At 49.7% G+C, this 12,706-nt stretch overlaps 1 protein-coding gene across 1 annotated transcript; it reads right to left on the reverse strand.

The window, feature by feature from the left end:
- Positions 1–7,921: 7,921 nt before the first annotated feature.
- On the reverse strand, positions 7,922–12,706 carry LOC101607520 (salivary lipocalin-like). Its single transcript, XM_004653861.1, has 5 exons — positions 12,554–12,706; positions 11,565–11,701; positions 9,543–9,616; positions 9,235–9,342; positions 7,922–8,115 (listed from the first exon to the last, which is right to left on the reverse strand). Exons 1-5 carry the CDS (start codon positions 12,704–12,706, stop codon positions 7,922–7,924), a joined length of 666 nt encoding a protein of 221 aa, XP_004653918.1.

Below are 12,706 nucleotides of genomic sequence, written 5' to 3' on the forward strand. Positions count from 1 at the left end.
GGTGCCCTTGCTTATGGATCAAAGAATGCATTACTGCAGAATCTATACATGCACGACGTCTTAAAACCCTTCCCCATTTCAGAGACTTCAAAACGGATGCTCTTCCCAAAGGAATTGTTCTCCTTGTAGTTTTGAACCATCCCATTTGGTAAAGTGAGTTAAAGAACAAAGAAGCTTACTTAATGTTTATACACATATGCTATTATCATTATGTTATAGATAACATGAACTCCTCAAGATACAGAACATTCTATTTATTTGCATTTTTTTTTTGAACTCAGAGTCTCACTCTAGCCCTGGATCTATTGCCCAGGCTGGTCTTGGACTCATGGAAATCCTCCTACCTTATCCTCCCAAGTGCTGGGATGATTGGCGTGAGTTGTTACTTCCAGCCAGTGGAGAATTAGTTTAGAAAAAAAAAAAAAAACAAACCAGCCGATTCACAAAGCGGAAAAGTATTATATGTAGAGGAATAATCTTTGTCCATAAGTTTAGTTATTTCGTAGGATTGGCGCTCCAGCGGGGCACTCGGTTAGCACATAGCACTTACACGTACCACATGTGGTGTTGAGGGGTGACCAGTGCCTTCCTGTGGCCAGTCCGTTTGGCACACGGCACAATCTGGATAACTAAAAGCACTGCCGATTGTGTGCTGTTACACTGAGCTCATTCAGGGTCTCCCTATTTGGCCTAGTCTCACTTTAAACTTGTCTACCTGGGTGATAAGACAATAAGGTCCCTGGCAACCTGTAGTCCAAGGTAAGGGAGCTGGGGGCAGTATCTACAGTTTTGATCTTCTGTGTTCAGGAGCACCAAAATTGGCCAGGAGGACATGGTCAGCCAGAGCCTATAAGTGCAAGGAGCTGCTGTTCCCTCTGTGATAGGCTGTGCCATCATGCAGGGAAGCCTAGCATGCAGTGTGGTGTTATTGGAGGAGTTATGACAGTATCAGGAAATGTTATGGGCCTATTGTGTCCCCCACTTTCATGCATTGAAACTCTGGCCCCTAGTTCCTAAGACTGTGATCATCTTTGGATCCAGTGTCCTTAAAGAGGTTATAATGTTAAAACAAGGCCCTGGAGGTAGAACTAACCCAGTCTACCTGATGGCTTCATTAAAGGAACAGATTAGGAACAAACCCATGCAGAGGAAGGCTACGCAGGGGATGGCAAATAGAAACATCTTCAGGTCTTGGAGAGCGGCCCTGGAGGAACCAGCCCTACAGCGCCTGGTCTTAGACATTGGTCTCTAAGGCTGGGAAAGAAATACTCTCATATACCCCAGCTTCCTTTTTTAAAAATTTTTATTTTATGGTTTTTCGAGTAGGGTCTCACTCTGGCCCAGACTGTCCTGGAATTAACTATGTAGTCTCAGGGTGGCATTGAACTCTCGGTGATCCTCCTACCTCTGCCCCCCGAGTGCTGGGATTAAAGGCGTGCGTCACCACACCAGGCAAAAAATATTTTTTAAACATTTGTAAAATTTTATTTCATTTATTTATTTGAAAGAGCAAGAAATGAAGAGGCAGAGGGAAAGAGAATGAGGGGTGGGGGGTTGGAGAATGGGTGCACCAGGACTTCTAGCCACTGCAATTGAACTCCAGACGCGTGTGCTACCTTGTGCATCTGGCTTATGTGGGTCCTGGGGAGTCGAACTGAGGTCCTTTGGCTTTGCAGTCAAACGCCCTAACCGCTAAGCCATCTCTCCAACCCTGCCCCAGCTTCTTAAATTGTGGCTCATGTAACTGAACGTAGAAGTCAGGAAAAAAAAAATTGGCAATCGTAAATGGTTTCAGAAGGTGCAATGACCAAAGGTCAGTTCAAATGTAAACACGCCATGTGTTCATGAACCCGCGGTATTGCTGGCAGAGCTCACCCATGTTGTGTCCAGTGCATACACTGCGGCCTTCATTCTGGACACACAACATGAGCACTTTGTACTGTGCATGCTGCCACACCACACACGTGTTCAGATCCAAAGCTACTGTATGTCTTGACGTCACATACAGTTTCCTGCTCTTATAGAAACAGAATGGGTTCATTGCGGAGAACGAAGACTTTTGATATTTTCCTAGCATTAGTCTTAGCATGTGTTGTTAGTATATCTTTGTACTTTATTATGCTAGCATGATTGATTTTGAAAATTGCTGTTTAAGGGCTGGAGAGATGGCTTAGCAGTTAAGGTGCTTGTCTGCTAGGTCTAAGGACCCATGTTCTGCTCTCCAGATCCTATGTAAGGCAGATGCACAAAGGTGAGGCAAGTGCAAGGTCACATGTGCCTACTGGGTGGCATAAGCATCTGGAGTTCAATTTCAGTGGCTGAGGCCCTGGCATGCCAATTCTCTCTCTCTACCCTCTCTTTCTTTCTCCCTCTATCTCCCTTATTCTCTCTAAAATAAAAAAAAAATTAAAAAGGGTTCAAAAAAGAAAATTGCTTTTAAGGGCTGGGGGATGGCTCAGTGGTTAAAGGCACTTGTTTGCAAAACCTGCTGGTCTGGGTTTAATTTCCCAGTACTCACGTAAAGCCAGATGCACAAATAGCACATGCATTACGGTTAGTTTACTGTGGCAAGAGGTCCTGATGCGCCCACGCTTTAGCTCCTCACAAATAAATAAATAAAAACATGTTAAAATGGACACCAGGCGCGGTGGCGCACGCCTTTAATCCCAGCACTCAGGAGGCAGAGGTAGGAGGATTGCCGTGGGTTCAAGGCCACCCTGAGACTACAGAGTGAATTTCAGGTCAGCCTGGGCTAGAGTGAGATTCTACCTTAAAAAAAAACAAACAAAAATAATATATATATATAAATATATATATATAATATATATATATATATTTTTAATTTTCATATGTGGAAACGGTTTATAAACCCTGATTTAGGCTACTCTGTCTGTGATTTGTCACTACAGAAACCTTGCTGAATGAAAACTTTAAGTAAAAGAGAAATAATGGCAACTCAATAATAGTTATAATGACAATTATTTGCATTTCAATCTTGTTGGTGCTGCTTTTGATACACCAGAGTTGAAAGGTGTTTTTTTTTTTATTTTAGTTTATTTATCTGAGAGAGAATGAGAGAGAGAGAGAGAGAGAGAGAGAGAGAGAGAGAGAGAAAGAGAGAGAGAGAGAGAGAAAGGGAGAATGGGCACACTGGGACCTCTAGCCACTGCAAACAAACTCCAGATGTATGCGCCACCTTGTGCATCTGGCTTATGTGGGTACTGAGGGATTGAACGTGGGTCCTTGAGTTTTGCAGGCAAGTGCCTTAACCACTAAGCAATCTCTCCCTCCCAGAACTGAAAGGTTTGATGGTTCTTCTCTTTTCCATTGAGGTTTATGCTCTGGTGTTGGTACCCTGTCTCCAAAGTTTCATATTCATGTTACAGAAATTTCTTTTTTGTTTTATATTTATTCATGAGAGAGAGAGAAGAAAAGAGGAGAGGAAAGAAAAACAGAGAAAGAGAGGAAAAGAGAAGGAGAGGGATGAAGAGAAACAGAGAGAATGGGTCGGTCTCTTTGCCTCTGTGAACAAACTAAAGTCACATGCACCACTTTGTGCATCTGGATACCGGGGAATTGAACCTGAGCCAGCAGACTTTTCAAGCAAGTACCTTTAATTGCTGAGCCATCTTCCTAGACCTGTAAAAATTTCTAAATTTCTGTTTACTAAGAATTAATTCAAAATTAATTTTAAGATAACATAGGCTGAGATATCCAACTCTCTTTTCCCCTATGTGCCTCACCCACTCTGCTCTCTGTTGAACACAGAATAGCTTTGATGACTCTCACTCAGGTCAGGGCAAGCTGTCACAATACTGTGCTCATGGCTTGATTTTACATAGAGTCTTGTTGGACTTTCTGTCCCCAGCTGAGGCCACTGATGTCCATCTTTGTCATTTTATACTAGGGCAAATGACAAATACATTTGTCTTGCTTCTCTTTTTAAATATTTTTATATTTATCTCTGTGTGTGTGTGTGTGTGTGTGTGTGTGTGTGTGTGTGTGTGCACTTGTGCCACAGCATACATGTAACTGTCAGAGGACCACCTGAAGTGTTTCTCTTCCTCTCTCTGTCCGTCCACCTCCTTTTCAGGTAGGATGTCTCTTGCCAACTGAAGCTGTGTATGTTATGTACATATGTGTATAAATATTCACACGTGGGTGGGCATACGTGTGTGAGCATGCTTGCACATGTGCATGGCATTGTGTGTGGCTCTCCACATTAGTTTCTTTCTTTAGCCTGTGCATGTATTTGGAGCCTGTGTGCCGTATAACATGATGGTGTGTAAGGCCAGAGAGAGAGTTGGGTGTCCTCCTCTTTTCACTTAGCTGCCTATTTCCTTGAGGCGGCGTCTCTCACTTGGGGCCCAGAATTGCCATTTTCACTGTGGTTTTGGTCAGCAAAGCCCCGGTGATTTTCAGATCTCTGCACCCTCCCACCCCACAGGGCTGGGGCTTCAGATTTGCGTGGCCATGTCCAGCTTTTACACAGGTGCTAGGGCAGCAAATATGGCCTGCTTCAGGTCCCCTCAGGCCCTCACACTTGTGCAGCAAGCACTTTTTTTTTTAATTTTATTTATTTATTTATTTATTTGAGAGCGACAGACACAGAGAGAAAGACAGATAGAGGGAGAGAGAGAGAATGGGCGCGCCAGGGCTTCCAGCCTCTGCAAACGAACTCCAGACGCGTGCGCCCCCTTATGCATCTGGCTAATGTGGGACCTGGGGAACCGAGCCTCGAACCGGGGTCCTTAGGCTTCACAGGCAAGCACTTAACCGCTAAGCCATCTCTCCAGCCCCATCAAGCACTTTTAACCACTGAGCCATCTCTCCAGCCCCACCTTCGTTTTAAATATACATATTCTTTAGATCCTGGTGCATGCCTTTAATCCCAGAATTTGGGAGGCAGAGATAGGAGGGTCACAGTGAGTTTAAGGCCACCCTGAGACTACATACTGAATTCCAGATCAGCCTGGGCTAGAGTGAAACCTTGAAGAAAATATATTTTTAAATTCTTTGTTTATTTTTATTTATTTATTTGAGAGTGACAGAGAGAGAAAGAGGCAGATGGAGGTTCTGATGTTTGTGTAATAAACAATTTACCGCCTCAGCCATTTCCCCAGCGCCTATTCTGCTCTGTATGTCTGTTCCATGGTCACCTGCTTTTGACTTCCTGCATTAACATTCCACACCATGACCACTGATTCAATTCAGGTCATGTTTTTTTCTCACAGAAGTTGATGGAAGAGCCTGGCTGAAGGGTGTCTGCTCCTTGGCGACTTTGCGGAGGGTGTTTTCTGGGCCAGGCATCTAGCCAGACCTGTCTTGGGCACTTCCAGATGGCACGTATTGAGGCCAATTACATAATTTCCTCGGAGCTGCTTGGCTGATGGGTGACTGGAGCAGTGAGCACACCCTATCGGGGCCCCTGACTGACAATTGGCAGGAAGCACCTTGACAGTCTCTGCTCTGCCACGCACGGGTGCACCAGTCTAGGCATTCCCACGGGGCTCTTACTGGGGAGCACAGACGGCAGCAATGGTCACTCTGGGTTCCTCATCTCTGGGTGTGTGTGGGGGGGTGGCTTGGACATCTTGCATCTGCTCAGAGTGTGGAAGCCATCTCTCTAAAGCGAGTGCAGGTCAGTAGTGGGAGGAATCGGAGGCAGGCCTTGCATAGAATTGTCCTCATTAAGGACACCTGAGGAGACCCTGTTAGCCCTGGGCAAGAATGGGCAGCCTCGGGCGCCATGCCCTTCCTCATTACCCCAGTGTTCTTCCAGCTGTATGCCAGGCGAGGAGCTGCCGTGGGCCCAGCTGTGGTTGACGGATAGGCTCTGCAAGGAAGGCGAGGGATGAGGCAGGCAGGGGTCAGCTCCAGGGTGGAGGGACCCTGGAGGTGTGGTATCCGGGCTGCCGGGGGGCACAGGCTGAGGTGAGGAAGGGAATGAAGGCCGAGGCAGTAGAGGGAGAAGGTACCTCGGGGAACAGCCACACTTAGGCTGAGGCTGGGGGACACTGGCCTGCAGAGAAGAAGAAACGTGGGATTCTAAGGCCTTCATGTGATCACTTTGAGAGCCTTCAGCTAATAAGCCAATTACAGCACAGAACTGTCACCAGAGCCTGGGAGGGTTCTGCTCTTTGCCCTCCAGCGATCCTGGCATGGCCCGGTGCTCTTAAAGAGGCTCACCGCCCAGCATGCTCCCTCTTCCAGGCAGCCTGAGGCTTCCTCTCACAACAGCCTCCTGATGTCTGCATGTGCAAGGAAGCCAGGCTCCACTCCTCCAAGCCCTGTTCCCACCCTGCACCTTCCATCCCTGGCCAATGTCTGCTTGAATGTGACTTGCTTAGGGCTAGGCAACGTGTCTGTCTTGTCCTACAGGCCTGCTAAACTCCCAGAATGGGCCAGGCCCTATGCTTCTTGATCAAGTAAATGACAAGGGAAGATCTGCTAGGGTATTGGGGTCAGTGTTAGAACACAGATCCTGCAGCTTTTAAGAGATGTGGGCCGGAGAGATGGCTTAGAGGTTCATGAAGGTGCTTGCCTGCAAAGCCTAACAACCTGGGTTTGATTCCCCAGTACCCACGTAAAACCAAATGCACATGCATCTGGAGTTCATTTTCAGCAGCTGGAGGTCCTGGTGTGCCCATTCTCTCTGTCTCTGTCTTTGTCTCTCGTCTCTCTGTTTCTCTCTGCTTGAAAAATAAATAAAAATATTTTTTAAAAAGAGACCAGATGTGGCCAGGCGTAGTGGCGCATGCTTTTAATCCCAGCACTTGGGAGGCAGAGACAGGAGGATCGCCATGAGCTCTAGGCCATTCTGAGACTATGTAGTGAATTCCAGGTCAGCCTGGGCCAGAGTGAGACCCTACCTCAAAAAAAAAAAAAAAAAAAAAAAGACCAAATATGTGTGCACCAGCACTCAGGAGGCAGAAATAGGTGGATCACTGTGAATTCAAGGTCAGCCTGGGACTAGCGAGTGAATTCCAGGTCAGCCTGGTCTAGAGTTAAGACCCTGGTTGGATGGGGAGAAGCGAATCACAAAAGAAACCGGATGGGGGCTTCCCCAAAGGGGTTTAAACCGCGCCCTCCTGCAGCAGGTCTCACGCAGGCTCATAGGCTATCTCTTGCCTTTGCTGTGAGAACTACTAAAGACAGGCTCAACATGTACCCTACGCCCCACTGCCCCCTTGCCACTGCCAAGGAAGGGGCAAGACTGAGTAGGAAAAGCAGGACCAGCCCCTGTTGCCAGACTCCCCAAAACCACTTGAGTTGTGTGGTCTTGTGTCCTATCTAGTGCCTTCCTGACCCGTGGCTCCTAGCACGGAGTCTGGGCCACCTGGCATGGAGCTTTCCCCCTCCCCCCCAAAAAAAAATTTATAAAAGTAAGAGATTCCCTTTGTCCCCTGGAATCCAGTCCTCTCCTTATATGGCTTCAGGAACCCTGTTGTGCTGCTTGTTGCCAGATGCTATAACTCTCCCTCAGCACTATTTTATTTATACATTTATTTGCAAGGAGAAAGAGAGAGAGTGAGAATGAATAGGCACGCCAGGGCCTCTAGCTGCTGCACATGAACTCCAGATGCACGTGCCACTCTGTGCATCTGACTTCATGTGGGCACTGGGGAATCGAACCAGGGTCATTAGGCTTTGCAGGCAAGCACCCTAATCTCTGAGCCATCTCTCCAGCCCATCGAGCTCCAATTCTAAAAGGTAATTTTGTCTCTGTGCTTTTCATGGAACCAGTCTATTCTCCCTCTGTAAAATCCATTAGGAAGTCCAAAGTGGGGATTGTTCCCAGCCGCTGCTCCTAGCTGTGCCCCCTCCCAGGTTTCTGGACCGTCTCTGCACCGTGCTCACGGAATGGAGCTGTAGTTTGCCCTCATCACTGTGTCCTTGGGGCCACATGAGACCTGGCAGGTTAAGCATCCGACATAAAGGGTGTGGTGTGGAGACCACTCTTGTGTTGTGAGGATGGGACCCTGGGCACTCCTCGGTTGGCTGAAGGGCACTGCTCACCAGTTGTGTTGAAGACAGGTGCCTTATGTAGGTGGAATTTCTCCACAAAATTCAGGTATTGGCGTACCCACGTGGGGTCTTCAGGCATTCTTCTTGCTGAAATCAGAACACCGATGGTGAGGATGAGGCTTGGAGCCTCTGACTTCTCAGCCTCCCATTGGGTGGCCAGCAGAGACCCTGAGCATAAGCTGCCTAACGCTGCCCTTTGCCTGCTCCTGAGTCACGGGGGCACAGGCTGGGGTTGGTTGATCAATGTGTCATCCCTCCAGCCACCTTCCAGGTCCTGCACTGCCCTGTCCCCTGACTGTTGCAATCGTCCCTTCTTTGTCTCCTCTACAAGCAAGTCTGGTGCTACAGGTGGGGCTCAGCAGGTAAGTCACTTGTCTAGCATGCAGAAGTCATGAGTTCCATGCCCAGCACCAGAAGGAAAGAAAGAAAGAAAGAAAGAAAGAAAGAAAGAAAGAAAGAAAGAAAGAAAGAAAGAAAGAAAGAGAGGGAGAGGGAGGAAGGAAGAGAGAAAAAAGAGAAAGAGAGAGAGAAAGAGAGAAAGAAAGGAAGGAAATAAAAGAAAGTAAGAATCAATCTCCACAAGTCTTTTTCTAGCACATAGCCAAGCGTGTCTCGAAGGATCGAGGCCCAGGCTAACAGGTAAAAGTCCCGAGAGCGCCAGCTTCATGCTGACACTGCACCTTCTCCCATCCTGCCAAACGCTCAGGTTCTTGACCGTTACCACTGTCACCCCAGGGCCCTGGCTCTGACTGGCCCTCTCTCCCAGACACCCTGGCCCCCCACCCCATCTTGTCTTCAGGCTGCAGCAGCGTCTTGACGCCCCCTTCCTTCCCTGCACCCCCAGGATCTGCTCCATGACACTTTCGCTTTTGGAAGCCTGAGAGAACCCGGTCACTAACAATCCAAGTTTCCAGAACAGTAGACATGAGATGCTCATCAGACGGATAAGTGAGAGTGGGAACGAGTGAGTGAGTGAGTGAGTGAATGAGGGGAACCCGTGGGTGAGTTCACGGTAGTATGCCTTGCTACAGCAATAAGCAGTCCACAACCTCAGAACAGCCAACATAAGAGACTCCCCCACACGGCAAGTCTCCAGTCATATCTGGGAGGGACCAGTCCTCCCTCTTCCCCACCAACCCCCCCCACCCACCAAACCCTCCCAGCTTCCAGGCACATTGGCCAGCACAGGGGAGAGCTGTCACCTACCCAGTAATGTCCACAGGCTGGTGACTTCATTGTCCTCAATGCGTACATAGAGAATGAGGTTGCTGTAGTCGGTGCTGACGAAGTGGACGTGCATGCGGCCACCCTCAACTGTGGAGAACCCAGGCCAGAGACACATGATGCCTCTCCTGTTTGTCCCCAGAGCCATACCTCCCCCTGGATGACACTACCGCCTAGAGGATGTGTGGCCTCCCAAAAGCTGGTGTCTCCTCCAGAGTGTTGGAACATCTGGATGCCTCAGCTGGCCCTCCCCGCTCAACACAGAGCCCGGGTGCACCATGGGTACTCACAGGTGCCTTGGTACTGGCCTTGCAGCCCAGTTGGATGGACAGTGACATTGACTCCTGTGCACACCCCCTCTCCTCTGGAAAAAGAGGAGGAACTTACATTTCTGTGGCTTTTGGGCGCCCTGCCCCAGGACATGGTGGCTCTAGACTCAACCCGGAGGTGCCCCGGACTGACATCTCTGTTACTCTCCCCAGGGTCCTCAGCTACCAGGGCTTGGAGGCAGCTTGCCTGAGGGTCAGACAGCCAGGAGAGAAGGCTGGTGGCCCTGGGTTCTGGGGTCACCGACAGGAGTGAAGACATAGATGAAAGCAGACTCCCACACACACACTCAGAGGGTTCTATGCAGTCTGTTCTCGGCTCGCTGGGTCAGGACGCTGTCCCGCTGTCCCTGGCTGCTCTTGCGCTGAATTGGCAAAGCTCAGTCCCATACCCCTGGTCCCGGGTCTGAAGTTTCTCCTGTGGGTCTGGGTGGTGTGTGGCGAGTGACTGCTGGAGCCACTGAGCCGCTCTGTGGCTGTGTCCGGGTGAGCATCACTGGGATGTGGGTGTGCGTCTCCAACAAGGCCGGGCAGATTCAATGAGCAAACGCAATGCTTGGCATCCCCAGGCTCAGTGAGGCTTGTCAGTAGACACAATTCCCTGGAGTAAAGTACACCCCTCCCTGGACTCTTCCTTCATCCAGAAAGCAGCAAGGCAGCCAGGGAGGTTCTTGTTCGCTTGTGCGTAATGTAGTATGGGGGGAGGGGGGATGGTGTGGTATGTGTACATCTGTGTCCTGGGGGCACTCTACGCTCTTACCTACAGTGGGGAGCACTTGCCCGAGGTGGCCGGAGCCAAATGTTGGATGTCCCAATTTATTACTCTCTCACCCATTCTTTATTTTTTTTTCCGAGGTAGGGTCTTGCTCTAGCCCAGGCTGACCTGGAATTCACTATGTAGTCTCAGGATGGCCTTGAACTCATGGTGATCCTCCTACCTCTGCCTCCCAAGTGCTGGGATTAAAGACGTGCACCACTACACCCGGCTTCATGCCCGGCTTCCTCGTCTCCTTTTTTTTTTTTTTTTTTTTTTTTTTTTTGAGTCATGGTCTCATGTAGTCTGGGTTGGTCTGGAAGTCAGGATTGCAGGAGTTGTATACCACCACACTTGGTTTATATGATGGTGGAGATGAGCCCAGGGTCTCATACATGCTAGGCTAACATTTTGTGAACTGAGGCAATTTCCTGTTCCTTAATATACCTGTGTGTGTGGTGTATGCATGTGTGTGTATAGATGTGCTTGTGTGGAAGCTAGTGGAGAACATCAGGTGTCCTCCCCCCCATTGATATTTGTATTTTTTTTTAATTTATTTGAGAGCGACAGACACAGAGAGAAAGACAGATAGAGGGAGAGAGAGAGAATGGGCGCGCCAGGGCTTCCAGCCTCTGCAAACGAACTCCAGACGCGTGCGCCCCCTTGTGCATCTGGCTAACGTGGGACCTGGGGAACCGAGCCTCGAACGGGGGTCCTTAGGCTTCACAGGCAAGCGCTTAACCGCTAAGCCATCACTCCAGCCCAATATTTGTATTTTTGTTGTTGTTGTTGTTTTTTGAGGTAGGGTCTCACTCTAGCCCAGGTTGACCTGGAATTCGCTATGTAGTCTCAGGCTGGCCTCGAACTCTCAGTGATCCTACCTCTGCCTCCAGAGTGCTGGGATTAAAAGCACGTGCCACCACACCTGACTCAAGAAGGTCATTTTTAAGCATCAGGAATTGCACATTAAAGAAGCAGACTTGGATATCTTGCATGGCTGGAGGCTGGACCACGTAAGCTGCAGCCCAGGGAGTGTACCTGCCAGGCCTGGACACTGCCTCCACGCAGGGCCCTGTGCATCTTCCCGCCAGCTCCTTCTCTTAAACTTTGGGGTCTGGACCTTTCATGGCCGCCAGCCCGGCCCAGTTTCATGGTCTGTCTGGTTTTTGCCATCGGTCCTTCCCCTCAGGGGTCTGGGCCAGAGGTGAGAGTTGCCACAGGACGTTGCTTACTTCTCAAACAGCACGAAGTCGATGTCCCCACTGTCTCTGGTCTGGATGGAGTGGAGGGAGAGCCTCAGGGGGTCATCTGGCAAGACCAAGTCTGTGTGGCTGGTGGCCAGCTGGACGGTCAGCCAACGTCCTTCCACCTGCAAGAGTGTGGGTGCAGGGAGCCCGGCTAGGCCTCAGCCTCTAGGTCAGTGATGGATATCAGCCCCAAGCCTGACCAGCAGCGGGACACTGGCTCCCAGGGAATACAGTGACCAGGGGTCCCAGAAGGGGGACAGATAATGATTTCCTTTCTTCCTGAAAATATTTCTTCTAGGGCCTAGAGAGATGGATTAGTGGTTCAGTACTTGTTTGTGTAGCCTAAGGACCCTGGTTTGAGGCTCAGTTCCCCAGGACCCATGTAAGCCAAATGCACAAGGTGGCACATGCATCTGGAGTTCATATGCAGTGGCTGGGCCTTGGCTTGCCCATTCTCTCTCTCCCTCTCTCTCTCTCTCTGCCTATTTCTCTCTCCGTCTATCTGTCCCTCTCAAATAAAGAAATAAACATAAAAAAAAAAAGAAAATACTTCTTCTATATCCAGATACCGTTCCTTGCTGCCTTCCTTTCTCATCCTTCCATCCTTCCTGAGTCTGACCTGAGCTCCGTGCTCCATAGTCCACAGTCTCTGTATTTGACCATGGCCACCTAGACCCTAGGAATGGACAGGCAGGGAACAGATGGGGGGGGGGGTGGGAGATCAGACAGAAAGATGATCCCTGCCCTTCAAGTCACCCAGTGGGGACGTGTGGCCCCAGGTCTGGTCCTGCCTCAGCAGCACAGGCTCTTACATCCTCAGGGGCTACTATTAGGTCACCAGCTTCCATCGTCCGGTCCTGAGCTAGTTGACAGGCCCCTGCATCCACCCGAGCTCCTGCAGGGTCAGGCTGGGCCTGAACCCTAGATTAGTTCTTTCATATGGCACTGCACCCCAGCTTCATCCCAGCACCCACCTTGTGCGCATCAAAGCCCAGCTGCACGGGCACCTCTTCCAGAGTCTTCTGGGCACCTGCCAGGCTCAGGCTGAAGGCCAGCAGGAGCAGCCACTCCTTTGCCAGCATCACGGTGCGAGGGACTGAGGGCGGCAGTTCCCAGTGGCTCCCCAT

This window comes from Jaculus jaculus, chromosome 1 (genome assembly GCF_020740685.1).
Source record: "Jaculus jaculus isolate mJacJac1 chromosome 1, mJacJac1.mat.Y.cur, whole genome shotgun sequence".
Classification (NCBI taxonomy): Eukaryota; Metazoa; Chordata; class Mammalia; order Rodentia; family Dipodidae; genus Jaculus; species Jaculus jaculus.